Genomic DNA, 26340 nt, shown 5'->3' with positions numbered 1-26340 from the left:
ATTCTCCTATTGGTCTAGACTATGTTGATACTGAAACGTCACTTGGGCAGGTCTCACCAGGTTCAGGGACACGTTTTTTTGACTTGTGTAGGCTAAATTAAATAAAATACGTAAAGGAGTGAAAAAAGATTTATCTGTGAAAGTAAAAACAGAATCGCCATCAATTTTTTTGTGTGCATATTTTATGTGGGAGGTTCTTTAAATAAAGAAACGTGCAAAACATAAAACATTTTGGACTGTATGTACTTTAAACTATAAAAACATCAAATAAAACATGAGCTTCATTCACAAAATAAGGCTTCACACTGTAAAAAAAAAATATTTAAAACAACAAACACAAACAAACATGCACAGGGAGTTAGAGGGGAAGGATGTAGAATTATTAACAAGCACAAACTCATAATGGCGCATCACCATCGCTACAGTAAGGGAAAAGCTCTGTGAAGATTTAATGACACCATCGACATTAAGAATACCATTCACATATCTTTATGAACACAGTTCTTTGTTTTGCGTGTTTTGAAGTTGATGATGTCTCCAAAAAGGCCGTCTCCTTCATCTTTGTTTAATTGCATATCTTCTCAGTCATCTCTTTCTGTAGAAGAAGAAAACAACAGATATGTTGAACAGATGATATTGCATATGGAGATGTGCGATTATCCTGAAGTGGCATCTACATTTTTAGTGTGAAAAACAATAAAATGTGCATTATCCTAATGTGATAAGATGATTGTCTTGGGTACAAAAGGCCGATCTATATAAGTTTTTTGTTTATGTTTGCCATCTCCTCTGCAAATGGGTGACATAATCGTCTCATTCCTAGTTGATTTCACGTCTCAGTCTTCATAATGATGATAATGGAAGCTTTTTATGTCTTTTCCCCCCACCCAAAAAAAGCAACTTGCTCATAAAATTTGTGTCATTTCATAAGTGCACAAGGCTTGTAAGGGTTACTGATTCAAACCACTCAAATTGTACAATTTTCATGAATGAAAAAATTGGGGAAGAAATAAACATTGTTGATTATAACCTAAATAAAATTAAAGATGGCTGGATGGCAGATAGTTTCCTTAAGAATGACAACTCCTCAAATATATATAACATCAATCTAATTCTCCTGACCCCTGTCTCCCCCTTCACGCAGGTCTCACCAGAGGCTCCAGTTCTGAGTGGTCAATAAGGTTGAACTCAGAGATGAAGAAGTAGTAGTGTTTGTAGCAGGTGTTGATATGAGCCTCTGCACCCATGCTGCAGACGCTGTCAAAATGATGGATGTAAACATGCACAAACACCCTGAAGAGACGGCTCAGGATCTTTTTGCACACCTGCTGGAAGTTCTTGGGGAAGGGAACACCTGGAGTGAAGAAGGAAGAAAGTTGTTGAGTTTACCAGGAAAACTCAGATGAGCAACAACAACAACAAAAGTTTCCGTATATGACCTGTGGAAGATACTTGTATTTTTTTTATGGCATCTATCTTCATTTTGTGATAAGGCAATGCATTTAAGAACCAATCATTAAGCATAATGACTCAGTCAGTCCTAAAAGCTCATTTGTCTGAAATCAAGACACATTATCTCAGTGCAACATACAGAATCCATAAACAAGGAACACCTCAGGAAATTAAAGGAGTTTGATAAGACAATACATTCTTTTTCATTACATACAATGAGTAAATTTTGTTCTTTCCAGTGACAGGTTATTACAAGCAAAAAATAAATAGATAAAACAAAACCACAGGGTTTTTTGCTTTTTACCTGCTCAGGACCACCATACATGCAGGTAAGGATTGGGGCCTGTAGCAATTTAGGGCCCCAATCCGTGAGCTCCTTCTTCTACTGACTGAGTCCTTCTTTCCCTGCCACTATAAAAGCTCTGATATTGGCCTTGTTTTTGTCTGTTTTCATTCAGTTGCCAACTTTTATTCCTTACTAACTTTTATTCCTAGTTTTGCTAGTTGTGATGGGTTATGGCCCACTATGACCGTCCTATGTGGGGGCCCAGTGATATTGAGTAGGGACTCTGAAATAAGATGCCCCAATTGGAATGTTTTCATTTCACCTGACCTACATATACATGGGCTACTGTGGGAAACCAGAACTCCCAGAGAAAAATAGGTCATTGGATGAGCACATGGACATTTTAGTGTAAACCACTGAGACCCCCTCCCCAAACTTCATCCTTTCATCAAGCATTATCTCTCACCGCGGATAAGTGCTGATAGTAAAATCTGATGAGAAAAACTAACATCACAGCTAGCCATTCAATTTATCCTAAATGTCAAGCTTATTGTTTCATTAACCCTGCTTGAACCTTTATCATCCAATTTGAGATGATAATGACGAGGACTGCACAGCACTCCAACCTAACACTTTAATACTGACTGTGTAGGCAACATTCAGTTACACAATCAATGACAGCCTGCTGCTGTCATTTATAAACTCCTCACACACCTACTCTGGTGGGGAAGATGTCTTCATTGTTGATGAGCGACTCTATCCAGTCCATTAGAAGGTTCATGTACTTGAGAGCAGGCAACTTGGTGGGCTTCTTGTAGTCATCACCATCCTGCCACCTGTATTCGTACCTAAGACCTCCGGACATGATGGGACAGGTGCGCTCAGTGCAGTACTCGCTGACCGTGCCATAGATCAGGTTGATCCTATTGAAGAAATCCACCACGTGCACAGCAATCCAGTCATTGATGTTCTCACCCTCGGGTAGTTGAACCACTTTCCTCAGGTCCAAGCCAGACTTGAGTGAGGCCTGTGCCTTCTTGTAAAGTTCAAAACGTTGGGTACCGGGTTCAAAACGCTTCCGCGGCCTGAATGTTTTGTCTTTGCTGAATACCTGTCCAAGACACAACGCCATTGACTCACTCAACTGTTTCCCCTGAGAAAAGGGGAGAATGAGCCCTCCAGAGTAACAATTATTTTTAAGTGTAAATTGTGACCTTCCTGAGAGAAGACCCGGCTGGTTCCAGCTCTGAAACCAGGTCACAAAGGGGTCAGCGAAACTGTTGTTTTCAGATGGTGGGATGTCTCTGTGAAACAGAACAACAGGATTAGTGTATGACTTTCTTCTTCCCTCTCAATCCACCGTTTTAACCCAGACTAACCAAACACTGCATGAGACCCTATCACTGTTGCTATTGCTAAAGGCCATACATGCCGTTGTCAAGTTGCTACGAATGACTCAAGTACATACTGCATACTGTTTCTGCAATTATCGCCTCCATTGCTCTGCATGATAAAATGACCTTTTCACACAGCTTTCCTACGATATAAGAAGCAACAAAATTGAGGGAATAAATGGCATCCAGACTTGACAGAACACTGCTTTTGCTCAGCCACGATGCTTTGAATGATGAGATACAAACCTGAGTGCTGTGGTGGCAAAACTGAAAAAAATTAGTGCGTTACTTTAATCACCCCCATTAAAATACTGGATGAAAATATACCAGGAGAACTGATGAAAGACTTCTTATGAATGAAGCATTCAATAGGTTATCTATAGATGGAGCTATTAAACATCTGCCAAGTGATACACACTGATTAGGAGCAGGACCTCAATGAGTGCTAATGTGCTCCGATGCCTTGATTGTTATGATAATAAAACATACATGTCAGCAATTCAATATTAACTGATGGTCAGTTTATTACAGTTCTACATCCAAGAGAAAAATGTCACAGATATGAGACAGAATAATGGGGCTTCATTGAACCTTGAGCCTGTAGCCCTCCACCGAATTTCCATTCAGTACTTTGGAGGATTAGAGCTCTGATTTAACCCTGCAGTCAGATTCAAGTGACTGGCTGCAACATGATACTACAGTATATCCGCATTTGTGTCCATTTTGAACTGCCTGTCTCAACGTTTCCTGTGGTTTTTCACTCTGACTCAAATCAGCAGAAGTTTGTGTGTGTACTTCACTACGATTGTGTGTTCACATTATAAATACTGACAGTAGCGTTGGAATTTGAAGGTTTGTTGACTGAATCAGTTGATTTTAGAGAATACCTACAAGTTTAAGTTTAAGGCTTTGTCTAAAGTTTATGTAAACACAATGGTTCAAAATGTAGACCATATTCAATGTGTGAAAGACAAATCCTTTTTCTTCCTTTGGCTGTCCTTGTCTGCCTGATCTCAGTCAGAGCCCACCACTGGTGGAGTGTGAATACGTGGTCATGAGATAGCTCTAAATGTGTCCATAACAAAAGGGCTTCTGAGGAAAGCTCTCAACCACAATGCTTCATTCACTCCTCGATTCATTGAAACATAGTCTCACCCAGACATAAATAAGACAGCAGTGGTTTGCACGAAAGATACAAGTGAGTGGTAAAGTTACATTTATTTTAACCATTTTATGTCTCTGTCTGCATGCCTTAACAGCCTCAGGCTGAAGCATGTCTGATCACGTACCAAAGCTGGCAGACTGTGCGTTCTTTCATGGTCTTATTGGAATTTGCCTTTGACTCTGCAAATAAACAAGTCTTTTCAAGACTCGATAGAAAGAAAATAAGAAACAACATAAGGAGAAAGTAATACGGGTTGCAGTGACCAGATTTGACACAAGCTATGAGTCTGATGAAGACAGAGACGAGACATTACACGATGGAAAAAGCTGTTTCCACAGTACCTGGAGGATTTCCGACAGCGGAGAGTCTGGAAAGATGTGAAAAGGCCAGAGAGGATTCAGGAGTCGGACGTGTACACTTTAAACTCCTTGAGGAGGATAGCTCTAGCAGCTCTACCCCCTCCAGCTCCTCTCTGCCAGCCACTAACAGACCGAGAGGCTCCAACTTCACTCGGCAGCACTGCACAGCACAGATGACACAATAAAGAGAGAAAAAAGTTGTTTGGCTTCTCTTCCTGTGGATGATGTCACATCCTGACTTTGTCTACAGGGCCCTGCTCTGTGTGTGTGCGTGTGTGTGTGTGTGCGTGTGTGTGTGTGTGTAGGACCCATAAACTGAAAGAGTAGAAGGGATAGAAGAGGCCTCTCCAAACCCCCACTCTACCCTTCCTCTTTTTTTCCTCCTTATCCTGTAGGCAACAGCCAGCCCACTTGCCCCACTAAAGCCCAGCCCTCTGGTAGAGGTCCTGAGAAAACAACCCCTCCTCCTCGCCACATATAGGACAGAAGGAGCAGAAAAATCCCACAAACATTTCTGGACATTTGGCAGCGCATGCTTTTTTGGTAAAGTCTCAGTAACATATTATTTGAATTCTTGGCCTTTGGAAGATATTGTCATTGAACTCAACTCACCCCTTAACTTAAGCGCTGTTCTCCAAATAAATTCTCATTTAAACACTGAAGAGAAGCTGCCTTGAAATCATTAGCAATTTTCAGATCATGGACATGTATGATCAGAAGGTTCAGCTCTTGAAAATAAAAATGCACAAGGTGTCTGATTCTCAGCTTTTTAACAATACAAAACCTGCTCAAAGACGTTTCTTACACTGTTGATGGATATAAAACCCACAGTATGTAAACACTGTGAGATTTCATTTGACAGGAATCAAAGGTCTAGTAATTAAGGTTGCTACAATAATATTGACTTTACAAATAAGATTTTAGAAATGAAGGTATCTGGACTTGGGAAAATATCAGTAAATTGGTCAATAGACATCTCTAAATCAATAACCAAAAGCCAGCAGGACAGACAACTAGATGGTAATTACCAAGGTCAACATTCCTATTTTCCTTGAACGACAGATATCAAATCAGTAGTTATGGAATTCCTAAACAAACCAAAACCATCAATTTCCAGCTGCTTTGAACTCCTCCACTCTTACAACATATAAGCTAGATTGCACTACTTTCATGACCTTCATTTGTGGTAGAGATGTCTGAACCCACACACCCATTGCTATTCGAATTTTACCTTATTCTGTAACTTAATCTTATTCTCATTACTATTTATCATTTTAATACTATTACTATTATTTCATTAAAATTGCTTGAGCTCTGTCCTTTTCCACTATTCTGTATATATGGTGCTATGTTGTTAGCCGGAAACCTAATTCCTCTGAGGGACCTCCCCAAGGAATGAATAAAATTTAACCTATCTATCTATCATCTATCTATCTATCTATCTATCATCTATCTATCTATCTATCTATGTAGTATGATGTATTAAAACAAAAATAAAATAAAATAAAAAATAAAATTCAATAGCAGTTTGTTTTTTCACAAGTATAGAATATTTGTCACCTATATTTTGAATATATACAGGAGCTGATTGTTTTCTTTCCACCATTCAGCTTTTTTTATGGAAAATGACATGAATAACATAAACAATGAAAAAAGTAGTTGCAGTAACCTCAGATGCCCACTTGGTGCCGCAACGCTACACCACGCCTCAACATTTTCTGTGGCAAGGGTTATCAAGCAGCCAGTAAGGGAAATTCATGTTGTCAGTGCAGCAAGTGTTGCAACGTAATCATGCACTGGTTGCAAGTAAACAAATAAATAAATAGTCCTGTTGATGCAAATAATTTCTATAGGTTTCCAGATCTTGTTGATGGTGTATGAGCTTTTATGAGCTTCTAAAAGCAGTTTAGGAACAAGTGTGACTCCAACCCTTTACATTATTTTAGATACCTCACTGCAATAATTAATAATAAAATCAATGGCTCATGACATTCTGCAGCATAATCGCACGAGAAAGTGCATCAAAAAAAGTGTTGTCCTTCAGTGATTAACTGCAAAGACAAGCCAAAGTATGAATGACGAAGCATGGGAGGACACACGGACAGGAAGAGGTCTTGGAGGCAAAAAGTACAACCCAATCACAAGATACGATTCTGAGATTCTGTGTGAACAGAGGCTCACAGCATCAGGCAGTGTAACAGAGCACCAAGTCAGCAGTTTCAGCATTGAAGAGACTTCATGCTGCAGGTCTGACAGGTCGAGTGGAAGCTAAATAATAAATAAAGAAGTACTAGGAAGATACACTAAAGCTAAAACAGCATACATTGCAATCAAAACTTCTCGAACATCTTCATCTTTGATGGGATTTGAATATAAGTTCTGAAGATGACAACACCACGGGAAATGGCATAACATGTGTAAAAGATTCATGACGCCTGCTTGCTGCCCTGTGCTCTAGTTTGACTCTGAGTGTTCCTGTCATCACCCAAAAATGTGACACAGGCGGAAGTGAAACCAGTCAGGCCTTTGGTGAGCTTTGATCATCCCTAAGCTAGCTCACTGTCATCATTCACTAAAACCATGCTGCCTGTCACTCAAAGCATTTACCTGGCAGCAGAAAGAAAACACAGGGTGAAGTTTGCGCTTGTTGTTGAGGGAAAACAGGACCTGTATATGAAATGTGTATGAGGTTCATTCCAGAAAATGACAGTGTGTAAGAGCCAGACACTTGATGAGTATTTTCATTTAAATTTGTCTGGACTGGCCGATGTCAGTTCTTTGCAAACAATGTCAAATCATAACTGATGGTGAAGGCGGAGTTTCCCCTCTGGTTAAAAGTGGCCCCAGGCAGAGGACATTAAGAGCAGCAGGTGGATAATCTCCTACCACACAGGTGGGTGATTTATAATCATGTAAGCATAGATGCCTGACAACCTATGCTATTTGCTGCAGGCTCGACTCAGATTATCACCTTTGCCTCACTTTAGTAAAGCCCCAGGTCAAAAGATTATACCAGGGGGCAACCTTAGGATCGCACAAAGATTCTTCTATGTTTTTACAGAAACTGTGGTGACTAAACTGACACATACCTGAGCTACAGCATGGTTTATTCAGTGTGTGTATACATCTCATGCTCACGGTTGTCAGACGTGTGCCAGCAGATCCTTATCTTCAATGGTTCTCTTAATCGGTGATATGAAACTCAAGAATGATAATCCTTTGTCATTATTTCTGAACAGTGGAAGACAAACAATGCTGTGTTTAGTTTTCAATACAACAGATGCATCGCTTGATTTTAATGGGTGCACAAAAAGGCCCCTCATCATGACCAAAATTTGCTGATGTTCAATATCATCTGTACAAAACGGTCTATATAATATACACATTTAGAAAAATAAACATGTCAACAATGTGAATTTGTGTAACTTTTTTTGATTTTCAAAGCGCTTGGTAAAGCCCCATAAATCATATTTCTACCACCATGTTTCCTCATCACGTGATATTGAGCAAAGAAGAACAAATGAGTTATAAATTGATACAGTTAATAAAAAAATGACCACTGACATTCTGATAATATTGTGTATCTATAGTTTTATTATAATTTTTGAACACATTATTTGGAGGATAAAAAAATATACCCGATATACAACTGTCTTGGGCAATTTCAATTTCATCTGTATTAAAATCAAATTCATATTGTTCTCCCATTTTATTCTAAAAACCATGTAAACAGTGTGAACTTGAGCATCTTTTTTCTTTATTTCCCCCACCAAAATAAAAAATCCACTAAGTCCTTCCACATATAGATATAGAAGGTTACCTGTTGCCCCCAGACTTCAGTCTCACCTGTCTGTTTAATGTTGCCAGGATGAACGAATAAGCACTTCTGGATGATTTCAGTTGATACGATCGGTCGGTTGATTACGTCCATATCAGGCGACTGAGTCCCGGTAGTGTACAGACAGATGACTCCACCTTTCTTCAGCTCCATCAAAGGGTTGGCCCCGGAGGAAGATTTAAGCGGAAAAAGAGGAAGCATATCTAACTGACAGACACGCGCGTCGGGCCACATTCGTCACCACCTTATTTCGACTCTCCGTGGACTTCTTATCACCACAAGTGAGTAACTTTTAACTCTTGTCTTCACACAGTTACACAAAAGAGCTTTTACTATTTTTTCCCCAATGTTTAGAGACGTTGAGGACATTGTAGGTGTTACCGGGTGTGTCTCCGCGGGGGAGTTGCGGGGCGCGCGCTGGTTTTCCCACACATTAACCTTCATTTAGGAGGGAAGGTCTTCAAGACCAGAATATCGTCTTTTGGAACGAATAAAACACTCGCTCTGGATGGAGATAATCATAACTCGCTCTTGACTTGGTGTCTATTGTTGTGTTTAAATTAATATGCACATGAACTAGAAGAGTTGTAGCCCAGCTCGGTCATTGCTCTTCCTGCCTGCTAATCACCATTAATTGCACCTGCAGCTGCGAACAAAGGGCTCATTGACTGCGAGGAGAGACCTCCTGGTACTCTGAAGGTCGCTGATAACAGCTGTCGTGCATCCCAATGAAAGCCCTGACGTGTGGTTTGAGAGTGTCACTGCACCGTTGATGAGAGAAACATGTTTGTGTCTAACGGTCCATCATGAGGGCCTCATGTTCGCTTCTCCAGCTCCCACAGCCCCTGTTGGGTTGATCAAGGCGCATTTTACAATTGTTACACTTTGCTCCTTCAGCAGCAAGTTGCTTAATGCAAAGTGGATGGAATAGTGTATATTTTTATTTCTTAAATCAAAAAGATTGTGAGAATCACAACAATTAAGTGGTTTGACATGCATAAAACTTGCTGTAAGTGATAATGCAGTATTGCTCTTTACAATGATCTATTTTTGTCTATTTTAGTCATAATCTCCTATCACAGTTTGCAGGACTCAAATCTGCCAAAGCATGGCCAGCCTCATAAAATAAATTGATTTATTTAATAGATTCAAAGTTTTACTCAAAATTAAAAAAGTCAGTGAACATGACTTTGACCATTTGAATGGTGTGAATTTCATGAATATGTAAAATCCCTACACTGCTAAGGTAACCTGTGATCATTGTGCCTCTACTGCTGGATGAAAGTCATGTAACACCTTGTAGGGAATGTCAAAAACCCCCCTTCAACTTCACCTTAGTAGATTTAGATGTATTCATTTGTAAGGGACTGTGCAAGTTGTTGAACTATCAGAGAAGACAGTGTGGACAAGCCATATTATAGTCCGAGCCTAATTTCCATCTGCTGTCCCTAGATAGACAATACATAGAGCAAAGATAGGAATAAATCAATAATGCAATTATGTTACGAATGGCATACATCATGTAGCGCTAGTACATTTCGCAATTCATAGAGGAAAAGATTTTGGTTTTGACTACAACCTTGAGATTTTAGCATGAAAGTGAGATTAAATTTCACAGGTAAGGTGGCAGTGAGGTGCATAACACAATTGCGGAAATGTTAAAACAGTTTTGCACATAGGGAAAGTACAATGGCAAACTGCAAAATAAATGAACACATGGGAAAACAACCAATAGTACAACATCAAGCTCTACTGTTTTCTTTTTTGCATTTGTAATTTACTATTATTTTTATAAAACATTTTGTTGATTTGATGTGCAAACCGCCATCATAAACACACGTTTGAAACATTGTACTATACTACCGCTGACTGCACACATACATTACCCTGTAGAGCTGACATAAATAAAAATAGATCTCTCTGGAACACTGTGTATGTGACCATGTAAACATTAACGGTAACTAAGAACTACAGGCCAGACACAAAGGCCTCAAGGTCAACCAGCCCAGCTGATTGGAGTGCAAACACTACAGCAGCATTATGACGTTTTCATCACACCCCAGTGCCAACACCCTCACTGAGGGACTCCTATAGAGCAGAAATGATAACAAGCTCAAACCTGTCTATAAAGGCTTGGATTTAAAATCATGTTTCATGTAGGGCGGGCTTAGTTGGGTAGGTGTGTGTGTGTTTACCCAGCAATTCTCACTGCTGACCGGATTTCTCCCGTTGGTCTTTTAGCAGCTGCACGACATTGTTTTACTTTGCAGAGGAAAATGTTACACTAGTCTGCCCCCAGATACAGTATTTCAAAGCAGAAGCTAGTGTTAAAATGTTTCTCACAAAGGCACAATTTTTACATTTCCCAGATGTACTCATCCATAGTACATTTGTGTCATCCCCTTTATGGTTCAAGATTAAATTGTTTTATGTCTAACATCGGGGGGCTTCATGATAACCCTTTGAAATGGAAAACATTCGCACTTCTTAATTTTATGTCTTGAGGCTCATGTTAGTTTTGTTCGGCATGTTTGATAGATAATTTAACTCTCCATTTCCTGTATGATATGCAAATGATCTTCAGTTTCACTGAGTGTAAAACGTTACAACTTTTCTGATCCTGCTAATGGATGGTAACAGCTAGAAGTGGTGCTGCCCCATGGTCATTTTATAGAATGAACACATAACTTGCTGTCAAACTCTGAACCATTTTAAAATACCGTACTGGTGTTTGAGGCTGCAACAAACCAAACAATACCACACAGTGTGTCCACACAGAAGCTGCAGCACGATCAACCAATCGAGCTGGAAATTAAAGTCCTCACAATTTGTAATAGATTATTACTGTTGATGTCAACATTCTGGTGACCTTCACCCATTCTTAATGCTCAAGTCTTTACATGAGTTGCTTGTAGAGTATTCCACTCATATTTACATGCTACACAACACATTTGAACCTATGTTTAAAGATGCTAAATGTCACTTCAATATGTCTGCAGTCCTCTTTTTTTGCTTTTGTGAATATTTAAGTTGTAAACAAATGAGAAAACTTCTAGGAATCCAGAGCATGCATAGCAATGCTGTCCATACATCCAATGCACAACTCAAGGATCGATGTGCACTTTGAACCACAATTTTATTTATTTTTTCATTTTTTGGTTCCATGCACACAGTCGGTCCTGGATTGCTTATTAGCTTTGCTCTCACTGAGGAAATGTAAAGAAGAGAACAGGCATTTGCATAGTGGGGATCATAAATGACAGCAAAAGTAGCCGTGACTGTTTTTCCATTTCAGCTCATGCTGAGGATGTTTTTCTTTGTAATGTACAAATAAAGATGAACTGAAACCATGTCCCAAAAACCTCAATCCAAACCAACCCTGTGTTTGCTGAACCATCCCACAACCGATATGTGTGCAATGTACTTCCGTGATGTGACTAAGATCACAATTCTTCATATGACCTTGTGTGGGTTAAGGTCATCAGAAAATTCTGTTTGTGGCCTACTATCTTAATTTGGTGAATGTCAGGATATGGCAGTACACAGAAATGTAGTCATTGATTCATTCCAAGTCTGTATTTCCTCCCAAGGGTGGAGAAGCTACTTAAGAGCACCTATCTCTCAGCAATGAGGCAGTGTGGATGGCAACTGTGCGCAGTTGACGTTGTGTGCACAGAATGTACCAATGTAGAAAGATAACAGTGTGATAAAACCTAATCTATGAAAGCATGGGCAGGAGGACATTAACGTCAGGTGCTGCCTGAGGAGCAGAACCTCTCCTTACCATGGAGATCTGGAAGGAGATGACACACTTTGCACACAAACTAAGTGGGGACACTCCATTCACACATAGGGAAGGGCGATGAAAAACTACACAGCTAGTGAGACATCCTGTGTGTGTGTGTAACTGGGATGTATGATTTTGATTATGGCCTTTTCCCCGTTTCATTAAAAATCTAATTATGCAACTTGTCTTGAGTGAAATCTGTGCTTTGTGTGTATATGAAACTATTCTCACTCCTTGCAGTGATGAACCACTGTTTGCTGTGGGCTGTAATGCGGTACAACTTGTTCTCATGTAAACAAACCGTAAACATATCAGCTCAGTCAGTTGCTCTTGTGCTTTTGTCCTCAGATGTCTTGATGTGCTCTAATGACTGTCTTTTGGCAAACAAGTCTGGAAATGTGGCTAAAAACATTTGTTTGATGAATGGTTAAGTGTTTTTTTTTGTTTTTTGCAATTCACTTTTTAAAAAATTACTTGGTTCATGCATAACCATAAAAAAAAAGATTTCACTGAGTTTCCTGCCTTACAGTATTGTGAGGAAGGTTTTGGTGAAGTAGATTAAAGGTCACAACACATGAACTACTGACATTGTAAGATTCAACCGCTTAGGACATATCAGCATAATTTGCTTTGTTCCTGTCATTAGCATCAGGTATATTGGAAATTGCTCCCTGTAGATGAACCAAAGCTATCTATGCATTGAGGGTTTTTTTAAATCAAGGGTAAGTTCTTGTCCCCATAGTATCCAAGGTATTTAACATGGAGGATGTCAATCCAGTGATGGTGCAGTCTTGCATAACTGTAGCCTGTCAACTATGTGGCTTTTACAGTGCCTCATTTATCAGGTCTAAAAGTTATTGAGGAGTTCCAGTATGGATAAGAATACCCCCATATTGGGCGATGAGTAGTCGAAAGCATACCGCTAGACTGAGTATTATCCAAATGGGGAAGTAAGACACTGTCTTGCCAACAGATGTGCATCATTTTGCCTCAGAAATGGCAATGAAGTATTGCCTGATTTTGGAGGGAAATGGATCAGAGTAGTAGGGTTGTGCAGCATGATAATTGTTCCTTTGTTGCTGAGAATTGTGGACATGTCGGTGTAACTAAAATGAAATCGTGGGGATGAGAAATGAGCGACAAGTTGGGCATTTTAAAATGTCCAGGTTTGGCGGTTTTATCGAAGACAGAAAAGGAAAGCAAGCAGTCAAAACAACTCCTGAAAATGCAAAGTAGGGCAGTTTACCAGAGCTAATCCATGACATACTGATTACGAGAAAATTGTAATTTCTACCCATGATGAGGATTTTGCACATTTTCTCATCAGGCATATTTCCACAATTTAAATTTTAAATGTATTTTTACAGATTTTGTTTTTCCTACAAGTTTCCCCTGGGGTAATCTAAACCCATGCTGATGTTTGCATTTTCATATTCACATTGGTAAAACCTTTTTTTTTTAAATTCAGAATTTTCAATCAGCTGAGTTGTTTTATATTTGATTATGGTCAGGATTATTATTATTTTTTGTCTGGTTTATGTGTGTGATGTTTTTTGGGTCAGTGTTTGTGGCTGTGAAGCTCTCAAAAATGAGACTTGTGGCAAAAGGTGTTACTCTTGTCAGACACAAATGAGTGTTGAAGAGATGGCCTTTTTGAATCAGGTAGGGGTGATACTATTCCCCCTACCACCGGCAGCAGCTCAGACCCACCCTCATCCAAACACAATAAAGGTAACGTGGTGTAAACATGTCAGTCTTGAGGCAGGTTCAGCAGCATTCCAGTGCTGGGGGTAACAGTACCACTCTGGTTTTTTTTATCAACTTTTCATAATAGAGGCACTGTACTCAGTTTGTGACTTCTTATTCTGCCACATGTTCCAGGCAACCTCTCCAGATGATCCAGAATGCAGCAGCATGTCTGGTCTACTTTCCCAAAACTGCTCATCACCCCGCTGTTAATGTGTTTTCACTGGCTTCCAGTGGCAGCTTGAATCAAATTAAAAGCTCTTATTCTGGTTTACAGAACAGTGACAAGAACGGTTCCTGCCTACCTGGAATCCCTCATCCAGGTCTATACTCCCTCTCGCCACTACGCTCTGCCTGAGATGGCTGGTTCTCCCAGCCCAGCATGGCTCTAAATCTCAAGCTGGGCTCTTCTGCCCTGTTGTTCCAAAATGGTGGAATAAACTACCCAACTCCACACGATCCAGAGTCCCTTTCTAAGAGACATTTGAAGACTCGATTGTGAAGGGAACACCTAGGCATTTAAACCTGACCCTTCTCGTCTTTGTCCTCAGGGGTAGAATGAGTCAGAGGGTTTAAGACCCAACTCTCAGTGCATACTTAGCACTGACAATGTTGAATATTGAATGTTGAAAGATATTGTTGATATTGAATTATTGGTTGTGGTTAAATTTTATATTAAGAAAGGGGGACAAAAAAACTAGCACTTCTTCTACCACTAGATGGTAGCACCTGTGGCCACTCGAACTTCAAGCGCTTTGTCGAACTCACTAAGGCTTTTTAAATTCTTGCTTTTGTTGTACGACACTATGGACCCCCAAAAAAAAGAGAATTCCAAATAAAATTGTGGAATTGTAGGGTACAATTCTACAATTTTATTTGGAGTTGTAGAGTACAGACCAGTGGGCACGATAAATATTTGATGGTGAGGTTAAAAAAAAAAAAGTGTACAAGATGCAATTTAGAGCATGGCCTTTTTTCTTTTTTTTTTCTCAAACATTTAGTTCCATTAAAGGTTGTGACTTATGAACTTTTATGTGTACGTAACATGCATACATGAATTCCCCCCCTACTTCTTCGCAGGTGAGTGGGCACACTGAAACTTGTAAATACCTAATACTGCATTTTTTTTTTGTGGCTGCTTTTGATTGAAGTATACCTCTGGTTCTGACAAATGCAGTACTTTTTCACAGAATACATTCAAAATGTAGTCCCTGAAGAAATGATGTGGTTAAATTACTGGCAGCACCAGGTTTGATGCTCTCTGAAATGTTGCACTGTTTGGAAATTGAGTTAATTTACATGAAAACCAAAGATATAAAAGTATTTGACATTAGTAGTGGAAAAGTGGAAGGTCAATTATTTGCCCGGGGTGTCCCAGGTGTGTTCAAATTTGAAGCCTTGACCTTTCTTGTGGCATAATTGTATAGTAACTGAAGTCACCTCAGATGGTTTTTTCCTATGTTGTTTTGATGCCTATGAGCATGCCTTAGAGAGTGACATGTTTCAAATTTGATCTTGTAGTTTTCCTTTAAATCACCTTTAGCATGACAAGACTGCAGAACAGGTTTGAGATTGAGTTGTAAACAGTATGGCAAGAGGCCAGATGCTTGAGTTGCTCATTCCATTACTGTTGATTTGAGACACATCCATAATGCCGGTGCCCTTAGAGGACCGGGACATTCCCTCAGGGCCAGGAGGCATACTCGTGTGTCATCCCATGGCTTGATAGGAATGTGTTGGTTGTTCATTTCATACAATTGAAATCAGATGTTTACATACACTGTGCAGAAAGACATAACTAATTATTTTCTCACTGTCTGAAGCTAAATCAGACTAAACCTCTTCTGTTTCAGGTCAGTTAGGATTACCAAAATTATTTCTTCTTCGCTAAATGCCACAATAATGAGAGAGCGTATATTTTAAGAGAATTTTTTACTTTATTAAAGGTCAAAAGTTTATATACATTTCCTTCGTATGTAGGAGCATTGCCTTTGAATTGTATGACTTGGGTCAAATGTTTTGGGTGTCCTTCCACCAGCTTCCCACAGTACTTTGCTGGAATTCTGGCCTATTCCTCCGGACAGAACTGGTGTAACTGAGTCAGGTTTGTCGGTCACCTCGCTCTCACACACCTTTTCAGATCTGCCCACAAATTTTTGATGGGATTCAGATCAGGGCTTTGTGATGGCCACTCCAAGACATTGACTTTGTTGTCTTCGAGCCACTTTTTAACCATTTTGGCAGTATGCTTAGGGTCATTGTCCATTTGGAGGACCCATTTGCACCCAAGTTTTAGCTTCCTGGCTGATGTCTTGAGATGTTGCCTTAATATTTCCACGTAATGTTCTTTCTTCATGATGCCATCTATTTTATGAAGAGCCCCAGTTCCTGCTGCAGCAAAACAGCCCCACAACATGATGCTGCCACCACCGTGCTTCACAGTTGGTATGGTGTTCTCAGGTTTACAAGCTTCCCCTTTTTCCTCCAAATGTAACGGTGGTCATTATGGCCAAACAGCTCCACTTTAGTTTCATCGGACCACAGGACATGTCTCCAGAAGTTAAGGTCTTTGTCTTGGTGTCTTTTTGCAAACTGTAATATGGCTTTTTTGTTTCTTTAGGAGTAATGGCTTCCTTCTCGCTGAGTAGCCTTTCAGCCCATATCGGTGCAGGACTCGTTTTACTGTGGATAATTACACTTTCTTACCAGTTTCAGCCAGCACCTTCAAAAGACCGAACACGTTCATCTCTGGGACACAGAGCCCATCTCCTTCCTGAGCGGTGTGATGGCTGGACAGTCCCATGATGTTTATACTTGTGTATAAGTGTTTGAACAGATAGATGAGCGTGACACCTTCAAGCATTCGGAAATTGCAGCCAAGGATGAACCAGATTTGTGGAGCTCCATGATTCTCTCCTTGATTTGTTGGCTAATTTCTTTTGATTTTCCCATGATTTCAAACAAGGACTCAGAGTGTTGGAGGTGTGGCCTTAAAATACATCCCCAGGTTTCCCTTCAATTAACTTGTATGTTGTCAGTTAACTTATCAGGAGCTTCAAAAGCCATGACATCATCTGGGCTTCCCCACATTGTTTAAAGACATAGCACTTTTTTGTATATGTAAACATTTGACCTTGAAGAAAGTAATATACAATTCTTTAAGAAATTCTCTCACATTATTGTGGCATTTAGCAAAATTAAATAACTTTGGCAATCCTAACTGACCTGAAACAGGAGAGGTTTAATCTGATTTAACTTTAGATGGTGAGGAAAAAAAGTGTTATGTGTCTTTTTGCACGGTGTATGTAAACTTCTGGTTTCAAATGTATGAAGCAGCTCTGCCATCACTCACTTGTATATTAAATCCCTTTAAACTGATAGTCACTGCCATTTTAAATACTCTTTTCTGTTTTCTGTGTAAAGGTCGTGAAATATATCCTGAGTTCGACAAATGTGTCCTTCATTTTACACTCGTGTATTCCATGCGAACTGCTCTGGAAGTATTTCACTGTACACATCTCAGTTATTGCTGTGCCATGTGAAAAAGTCAAGAGTCCTCACACCAATGTGAGACATGGGGGTGGCAAATCGGGGAGTGTGCTTACTGCTTTAGTGCATTTGCTGCATTCATGTGAATTTGTACTCCTCTGTTACCTATTAGAGACCTTTTCTGGTGTAAACACTGAACTAAGTAGGACCCCTTGTCCTCATGGGGATTAAAGATCTGTTCTAATGCAGCAAAATGTAATTTCAGGAGTCTAGTTTGTCAAAGCCTTATGTTAGGCTGTTCATATGAAAGGAAGTCAATAGAATTTCCTAAGAAAGATAACTGCCAAGGTGTGTGTGTGTGTGTGTGTGTGTGTGTGTGTTTTTGTACAGGAGCAGTAAGTTAAGACCCTGTCTGTACTTTGTTATGTATTGTCTCATCTCAAGCCAATTCTGTAAACTGGCTCTACAATGGAGAGAATAAATACACAATACACACAATAAGCTACTCAGATCCCAGATTGTCTGGCAATATATCAGTGGTCACAGAAATGCTGTATTGTGATACTGTTGTTACTGTGTGCAAAATATGAGTTGCTGTGATTCCCATTAACACAAACATGTAGACTTTGAGGTCTTCGATGTGCTTTCAAACTGTCACACATCATAGGGAATCTATCCTGCACTTGGGGAGGATGGGGACTGATGCTAGCTTTTTCAAAACTTCATTCTTACATTTTATGAATTGTTAAATTATTGAAGTTTGCTGAATCCTTTTCCATCTTCAGCTGTAACCTAACATCAAAAACTTTATCTCTTATTGACATTGTGGTCCAGTTGCTGGAAAAGGAATAACATTTTGTCTGGTGCTGATATGTAGTTGTGTTGTATTACTTATTATCCATTTTGTGCCATGGAGTCCATAAATTCATTATGAAAGAATAGCAGAACTTCTTCATCATGCTCTTTGAAGAACAACTTTGAACTTAATCTTTCACAACTGATTAGCCACTACTCTTGAATACCAAAATTGATTTGTCTTTATTGGCACAGTAGGCTTGAAAGGTTTGATGATTATTATATTTCAGAAGTTGATCCATATGAGCAGTAATGGTATTAAAGTGCTTTTGTAAACCATCGTGATAGTATTTCCTCATACTTTTTTTGAAAGAGGTGTTGGTCTCACAGGGCAACATGACGATCATTTTTGAAATGGTCCTGTCAGTGGTTATAGCAGAGAGCAGTGATATATTTTGTTGTCAGATCTGTTCGGGTACCAAAGGGCTCCCACCCCCCACCAGGGCTAGTGTGACGAGTAAAACCAGCCCAGTCAGTCTTGGATGTAGTGTAACACTGAAGAAGGCATTTTCCTTGACAAGATCAAGGTCATCTTTGTTGGTCTTTCTGTTGGTAATTTAAAGAAAAGTGAAGTTCAGCTACATTCACAGAAAAAAAAAAACCTAATTTGCAGAATTTGCTTTTAATCACATTTATAGAATGTCTTGCTGCTTGTTTGCCTTCCAAAGGTGGGATGATGTATGTGATGCTAATTGCTATCAAGAGTGACTGCTGCCTTGCAGGTTGTAGCTACATGTCTAAATTTAATCTGAAACTCTTGATGGTAAAGTGTGTGTGTGTGTGTGTGTGTGTGTTTATGCTGGGTCTCAATCTGACCATTAGATATCTATATTCACATAACAGATGAAAGAAATTGGGTGATTCTTCATGCACTGTTCTCCACTGTAGCCATTTACTTGTTGCTAATCGACACTTGATCCAAAAGCAGAAAATGTCACAACTATTATTTGTCATAATATTATGTTCCCACTTCTGTCACGAAAATCTGGATGTGTCAGAACGATCTGAGAATGATAAGCTATCAGGGGACTGAATCCTCTCACACAACCATCTCACAAGAATTCTAGGCATTCATGTATGAGTCATGCCTTACAGTCATTGTTTTTCTCTGCCATATCCCTACTATAAGTAAACTGCATAATTGTTTTTATGATGGCACCCAGTTCTGGAGCTTGACTGCACTTCCCCTCCAGTCAGCTGCACTCCTATGTTCAGATTTGAGAGTATATGAAGCTGATGTGGCCCATGGGTGAGGGTGCAAGTGCTCAATGGAAGGAAAGATAAATAATACGAGCAAACATAATAGGGTCTTCGCCTGAAGTACCTTCAGGCTCAGGCCCCAATAATCATTTTGGTTGGCACATTGAGATCAAATGGGTTGAAAGAAACATCCAGTTTTGCAAATACTTGTCATGACACTGATTATCTCCACACAGAGGGAAATGCAAGCTGTTTGTCTTTTTTTTTCTTTATGGGTGTTGGCCGGGTAGAGGGCCAGTAACTACATAACAATGGCCCCCTTCATGACAACAGAGTCGCCACTGATTTCTTGCCCGCAGCCTGTGAATAATATCTGCCCACCCCAGAGAGAACTTACAGGGCCACTTCAGGCTTGTTTCTGTGTGTTTCAATGGGTGGAGGGTGTGGCCAGGAGAGTGTGTGTGTGTGTGTGTGTGTGGGGTGGGGTGGGGTGGGGGGGGGGGGGGCTTTCACTTGTGAAAGTCGGGCGGCGGTTACAGTTTTGTTTGTTTTGTTTTTTTCTCTATTTTGGAGGTGTGGGTTTAAATAAAGGCCATTTCGCTCTCACCCTAGATGTACTGTCTTCCAAGCTCGCTTGCACACAGTGCTCTCCTCTCTCTCGCTCTGAGTCGACCTCTTCCCCTCCCTCTGCTCTGAGCTAGTTATTCATCGACCGTGTGAGTCAGGGAGGGTGGGGATTTGGAAGACTGCTGTACCAGTCGCACTTTGTTGGTTTACTTTCTCATTCCCTTACCCCATCTCTCCCTTTCTCCTTGCTCTGCTGCTCAACTGCCTCTTACAGTTCTGTGTGTGCTGTTAAGGAGGATTCAACACAGGCAGAGACTTGAGGATTTAAGAGACAAATTATAGTCCCGACAAGGTAAGTTGTGTAGAAGGTGAACTAACCTGTGTGCAGGCCTCTCATGTTGAGCAGTGCATGGAGGGTTTGTTTTTTTTTTTTTTTATAAGACAACTTTTCCAAGGTTTTCCCTCTGGGAAAATTTTGGTTCTTTGGTGTTTAAGGATCCTAGGCTGTTCTGTCTTTTTTAAATGATGCGTTATGTATTCGACTAATGATTCCTTGACTGCTCCTCATGAGTTTATTTTAATCCCTGCCCCAGTTTGTTCATGATTAACTCCTACCTTGTGAGTGTGAGTACTCTTTTTCCATCCCTGTGATTCACTGATATTGCTCTCACAGGAAACACTTCCCCTCCCTTCTCCTTTACTACAACTCCTTCAGTAGATGTAAACCAATACCAGGAAACCTTGACAACAAAGTGGCTGAATGGGTGCTTGTGGTGGAACACTCACAGTAACTTTTTTGTCAACCTTCACTGGAACTAAAGTTTATTTACTTAAAGCTAAGGGTTGTGAATTGCCATTTCTGCTGGGAGGGGACAGGAGGCGATGCTGTAGCGGTCATGTGTCCACAGTTTAACAGTTTTTGGCTCTGTTATCCTAAAATTCAGCTTTTTGCTGGTCCACATTCAGAGAACACGTACATGCGGTAGGGCTGGCATCATGATTGAGTTTCCTTCACTGATGTAAGAAATGCGGCAGATTACAAATTGTGTAATTTGTCAAGCCAGAGTGGAATTTTTTTTTTTTTTCAATCTCTGAACTTCTATCTTCATCTGGGTCTCAGGATACAGGCACGTTGGGTCCTTGCTCTTCTTTGCATTTTGCATCTTTACTCCAACATTCACTTGTATTATTGTTGAGGATTGTAAAGAACCTCTCTTGCCTAAGTCACATTTTGCTTTCGTGGAATGGCCATGACAGAATGAGATTTAAATACAAGTTCTGAATCATCTCATTCTGTTCCATTATCTATTGCATCATAATATGATAAATGAGATACTTGCTGCACAAAGCTGATTGGTTTTATCTCAATTGAATGCACTTCACGAAACATGATTTCTAGTAATGGGAGGACTTTGAACCCCCCGTTATCAATTTCATTGGGAAAAAAATCACTCTAATTGAACTGATAAATTTATCACATCCAGAATTACTGGAAATTCATTTACACTACACAGTTTGAAGCATGTATGTAACAATTGAGGTTTGACCACTAACCTGACCATTTGATCATCTGATCAATGTAACTTCTCAGAATTTTTCCTCAGAACAAGAGACTCTGCACCTTGATGTTTGCTCTCACCACAGACATGATGGTGCTCTTGTTGAAATGTGACGCACCTGACCAATGTTTCATCATGGGTTCAAATACAACCACAGCTTGTTGTGTAAGAGTTTCCTGAAATGTCCTATACCTGATTTGCTTACTACCACCTTTTGCATTTGTTGTGATAATGCTGCTGTCTGTAGATTAAACAAGACTGCAGCTCAATGTTTCACTGTCAGTGGTGGAAGGTCAGTCAGTTTTGTCAGGTTTGATTGCCACAAATGGGTCGGAACCCTGAACTCATTGTCCTGTGAGCTTAACTAGAGGATCTGCCAGAAAGATAAAGCAGTGGGAACAGACAGCTGACAACCCTGAGGCCCGGCTTTGACGATCTACAAAAAGAGGAATATCTAGTTTGCGAGATGGGATCTGTCTTCACTCTGAGATGAACTTCCACCAAATGAACTAACAAATAACATCTCTCTCTCTGTCTCTGTCTGTCTCTGTCTCTGTCTGTCTGTCTGTCTCTCTCTCTCCAAAACATCTATATATCTACACATCTATGTAGACACACACACACACACACACACACACACACACACACACACACACACATATATATATATATATATATATATATATATATATATATATATATATATATATATATATATTTAGATGTGTGAAGGTATATATTTGTGTAGTGTGTGTGTATATATGTATATATATGTGTGTGTGTGTGTGTGTGTATGTATATATATATATATATATATATATATATATATATATATATACATACATATATATATATATATATATATATATATATACATACATACATACATACATACATACATACATACATACATACATACATACATACATACATACATACATATATATATTTACATACGTGTGTGTGTGTACTTGCTTCCTGCTCGCAGAGTGACATCTGAGCGTGCTTGCCTCCCCACGCAGTATTCCTGGCCATGAAATTATTAGCTTTTAATGATATTTACCGAAGGAGGTCTGTCCTCAAGGCCTTGTCAGTGAAAACTGTTGATAGTACATCAAACAAAAGCTTCCTGTGGGTCCAGAGTAGCAAGAGGAGACCGCGCCCTGCATGTCCTCAAATTTGTGAGCATGTTTTATACTTGATATGGGGAACCTTCATTGTCAGGAAAATACCTCCTCACCTGAACATTCCTGCATGTTTTCTTCTGCATGATTTCTATCTGCATGATAGACTTGATTTAGTCAAGGACCTTGAAGTTGACTGTCAAGGTTCTGTGGTTGAAGCAAGTTCCTCATTACTGATCTAACAGTGTACCGCCTTGAAGAGGGACGCCGTTCAGTTCGCTGTAACCCCTCCCCTCTGATATCAGGCCATGTCGGATGAGTGGGGCTGGAGATCCTGGGATTTTGTTGCAATTGTTGATTTGGGGAGGGATGAGCTCCTCTGTCTTAGTAATTGCATTTCAGTCCAGCTGACTCAGGAAATGACAGGAAAAAAAAAAGCACCTCTTCGGAGGCATTTACCAGTCACGGACTTCACCAGCAAGACACAAATGATGTGATGTTATGGTTACGACTGACACAACACAACTCTCATTCACTCTTCTTTAATTAGGTTATTTAATTGTTCATGTCTGACGAGATTATTAGGGTATGTAGGAATGGGTAACTTTTTTTTAATGTTTTTTTTTTTTTTAACAAGCCAGTAAGCTCCCAAGACAACGTGACTGTTGCACATTTAAACTGTGATGAAATTAAACAGATCGAGACATTTTTTTGTTGTTGTTTTTAAACATTTTACATGAAATGGATGACATCTAGACCGAGATGTGTCAGAGATGTTTGTGTTTTTGGACGTACTGAGTGGTTGAAAATGTATTCTTCAATTTAGTTATTTGCTCTATCGGAGATTGTCATGAAACTGGTGGGGAGTGGATCAGCTCTGAGGTAAAACAGACTTTTTTTTTTCAATTTTGCAGATAACTAGGTATCTGCTACACGAAGGCCAACATGCTTCGGGAGATTCAGGAGATTGGCTCACATGCCAGGGATATCTATGACTACCTCTTGGCAGGAATTGGTAGGTTATGTAACTCAGTGCAGAAGCTGATTTTGTACTATTTGTGTGTGTTTGTGTATTTTTCATTAAATGTCATTTTTATCTGTTTGCCCTTTAGATCCAAGGTTGAAGGACTATCCACTGATGCAGAGTCCTATTCCCATGACTGCAATATTGCTGTGCTACCTTTTCTTTGTACTGTACCTGGGACCTCGCATCATGGCTAACCGCAAGCCCTTCCAGCTAAAGGAAGCCATGATAGTCTACAACTTCATGCTAGTGGGGCTGTCGATATTCATTGTCTATGAAGTAGGAAAACAACAACATTCAGAGATGTATAATGACTTATATTTGTAACATATCAAAATGTAAATAAAATATGTGTCATTTAGTTCTTGATGTCTGGATGGGCCACAACATATACCTGGCGTTGTGATGCAATCGATATATCTGACAGCCCTCAAGCCCTTCGAGTATGTCCCTGCAACTCCCATGATTCTTGCCTCACATTTGATGGTTTCCTGCTCACAAGTCTCTTTATTTCTACTCCAGATGGTCCAAGTAGCGTGGCTGTTCTGGTTCTCCAAGATTATTGAGCTCATCGACACAGTGAGTCCAGTTCAATTAAGACCTAGGTGCACAAATAGTTCCCTGAATTACCAATTTTGTTCTCGGCTTTAATGAGAAAAATGAATCTGCTTTTGGACAGATCTTCTTTGTGTTGAGGAAAAAGCATGGTCAGATCACCTTCCTACACATCTTTCACCACTCCTTCATGCCCTGGACCTGGTGGTGGGGAGTTGGCTATGCTCCTGGTGAGTACAAATAAACTAAATCTGCTGTATGAAAAGCCAGGAGATCGTGTCAGTCTTTCTGCATACATGCGTGCGCATGTAGACCTGTTTGAACACCCTTTATGACCCCTCTGGATTCCTTGGTCAGAGGTCCTTTTTTGTCTGTGCTGTCTGAGGTTGGCCTAATGTGTGATTGATACTCCAGGTGGAATGGGATCTTTCCATGCCATGGTGAATTCTTCCGTCCACATCATCATGTACTTCTACTATGGCCTTGCTGCTGCTGGACCACGCTTCCAGAAGTTTCTGTGGTGGAAGAAATACATGACTGCCATTCAACTGGTACGTGCACCCTCATGAAATATTGTTATTCTCAGGCAACACAAGGGAGTAAGAATGAGTTTCAGTCTTTATATGTGTTTTGAGCAACTTTTCTTCACTGGACATGTTCCTCTTTTAGGCACAGAGCTTTAACATACTTGTTGGTTTCTTCCCAATAGACCCAGTTTGTCCTCGTATCCCTTCATGCTACCCAGTATTATTTAATGGACAGCTGCGACTACCAGTTTCCCATGATCATCCACCTCGTCTGGATGTATGGAACCTTCTTCTTTGTCCTTTTCTCCAACTTCTGGATCCAGGCCTACGTAAAGGGAAAGCGGCTTCCAAAACAAAGCATTAAACCATGTCAGAACGGCACAGCTGTGTACGCCAATGGGAAGCACCATGAGAATGGCAACAGCATCGGTCATGGCACTATCAGTGGCACCAGCAACGGCTCTGCTCACCACGAGAATGGCAGCACTCACATGGGCAAGATGAAGAAGGCCTAGGATGCCCAAAAAAGTATGACCTTGTGAACGTGCTACACCTTCCACAGATCCCAAAGATAATTTGGCTGTTTCTTTTCCTGTTTTTTAGTTTTACCTGCAAAAACATAGAGAAATAACGTGGTCAATGATTTCCACAGCTGGGGTCCCACATTTGGTTGATTGGTTTCTTTGTCCAGTTGGGAGCACAATGTATGAAGAGAAGATGTTTTGACCTAAATGTTATCTTCACTGATGTTGCAGACATCAAATTTCAGTATCACACGTGTGGTCTTTCACCCCAATTCCCTCACTACTTATTAGCCCTGCATCCTCATTGACCCCCTGTGGACAGATGACTGTACAGTTTCTATTGACTTGAAAATACTTTTTGTAAATAGTTTTTAAGCAAAAAAAAGAATCTAATTGTTTTGGTTTGACTTTCTAATTTGTTATATTGTGTATTTAAAATTAAAATGCCAATAAATCCAATTTTAAATTATCTTATACAGTTTGTCTCAGTATTTGTGCTCTTGCAGCGGCTTACTTTGTGATAATTACACTCTTACGAAACAACATCCAGGTTGCTTAGCTGCTGAAAAGCTTCAAGTAGTTGTCATATCTTGGAAGACTGACTTATTGTTACTGTGTTGCAACAAAGAAAGCATTTGCTTACTTGTGCTATCCCAAGTATGTGAAGCAAGTAGGAGGTAAACAAGAGAGCCATTCTGCTTTGTTTAAACAATTCAGTAAGCTGCAGAAAGATGGCATCATGCAGACCGGATCTACACCCACTCAACTCAGCTGTGAGCTCATTAAGGTCAGAAATTGAGTAATCTATTCCTAATTTGAGGAAATTTCAGCTTTTCCATTCAAGTGATATGTGTGAAGGAGACCAGTTTGCTTAGAATCATCTTTAGGA

General features: G+C 39.9%; 2 protein-coding genes across 8 annotated transcripts; one reads left to right on the top strand and one right to left on the bottom strand.

Annotated features, from left to right (window-relative positions):
• Positions 1 to 177: 177 nt before the first annotated feature.
• Positions 178 to 8856, bottom strand: mob3c (MOB kinase activator 3C). Of its 6 annotated transcripts, none has more exons than XM_086224034.1 (7): positions 8503 to 8856; positions 7795 to 7887; positions 4639 to 4816; positions 2714 to 3042; positions 2453 to 2593; positions 1152 to 1354; positions 178 to 595 (listed from the first exon to the last, which is right to left on the bottom strand). In XM_086224034.1, exons 4-7 carry the CDS (start codon positions 2868 to 2870, stop codon positions 566 to 568), a joined length of 531 nt encoding a protein of 176 aa, XP_086080160.1. In that variant the 5' UTR covers positions 2871 to 3042; positions 4639 to 4816; positions 7795 to 7887; positions 8503 to 8856; the 3' UTR covers positions 178 to 565. The 6 variants fall into 6 exon arrangements, with proteins under 6 accessions (XP_086080160.1, XP_086080156.1, XP_086080155.1 ...); XM_086224030.1 differs by adding an exon at positions 7264 to 7323 and having other exon boundaries at positions 195 to 595; positions 2453 to 3042; positions 8503 to 8843; XM_086224029.1 differs by having other exon boundaries at positions 195 to 595; positions 2453 to 3042; positions 8503 to 8843.
• elovl1b (ELOVL fatty acid elongase 1b) lies at positions 8576 to 25921 on the top strand. Of its 2 annotated transcripts, none has more exons than XM_086224028.1 (8): positions 8576 to 8775; positions 23736 to 23836; positions 23934 to 24124; positions 24208 to 24288; positions 24368 to 24424; positions 24525 to 24630; positions 24815 to 24951; positions 25110 to 25921. In XM_086224028.1, exons 2-8 carry the CDS (start codon positions 23767 to 23769, stop codon positions 25440 to 25442), a joined length of 975 nt encoding a protein of 324 aa, XP_086080154.1. In that variant the 5' UTR covers positions 8576 to 8775; positions 23736 to 23766; the 3' UTR covers positions 25443 to 25921. The 2 variants fall into 2 exon arrangements, with proteins under 2 accessions (XP_086080154.1, XP_086080153.1); XM_086224027.1 differs by lacking the exon at positions 8576 to 8775 and adding an exon at positions 20308 to 20490.
• The last annotated feature ends 419 nt before the right edge of the window (positions 25922 to 26340 follow it).

Source organism: Aulostomus chinensis, chromosome 14 (genome assembly GCF_037954235.1).
Source record: "Aulostomus chinensis isolate RoL2024-O1b breed Wild chromosome 14, RoL_Achi_v1.0, whole genome shotgun sequence".
NCBI lineage: Eukaryota > Metazoa > Chordata > Actinopteri > Syngnathiformes > Aulostomidae > Aulostomus > Aulostomus chinensis.
The sequence above is the reverse complement of the archived record's forward strand: the minus strand, read 5'-3'. Positions and strand labels throughout refer to the sequence as shown.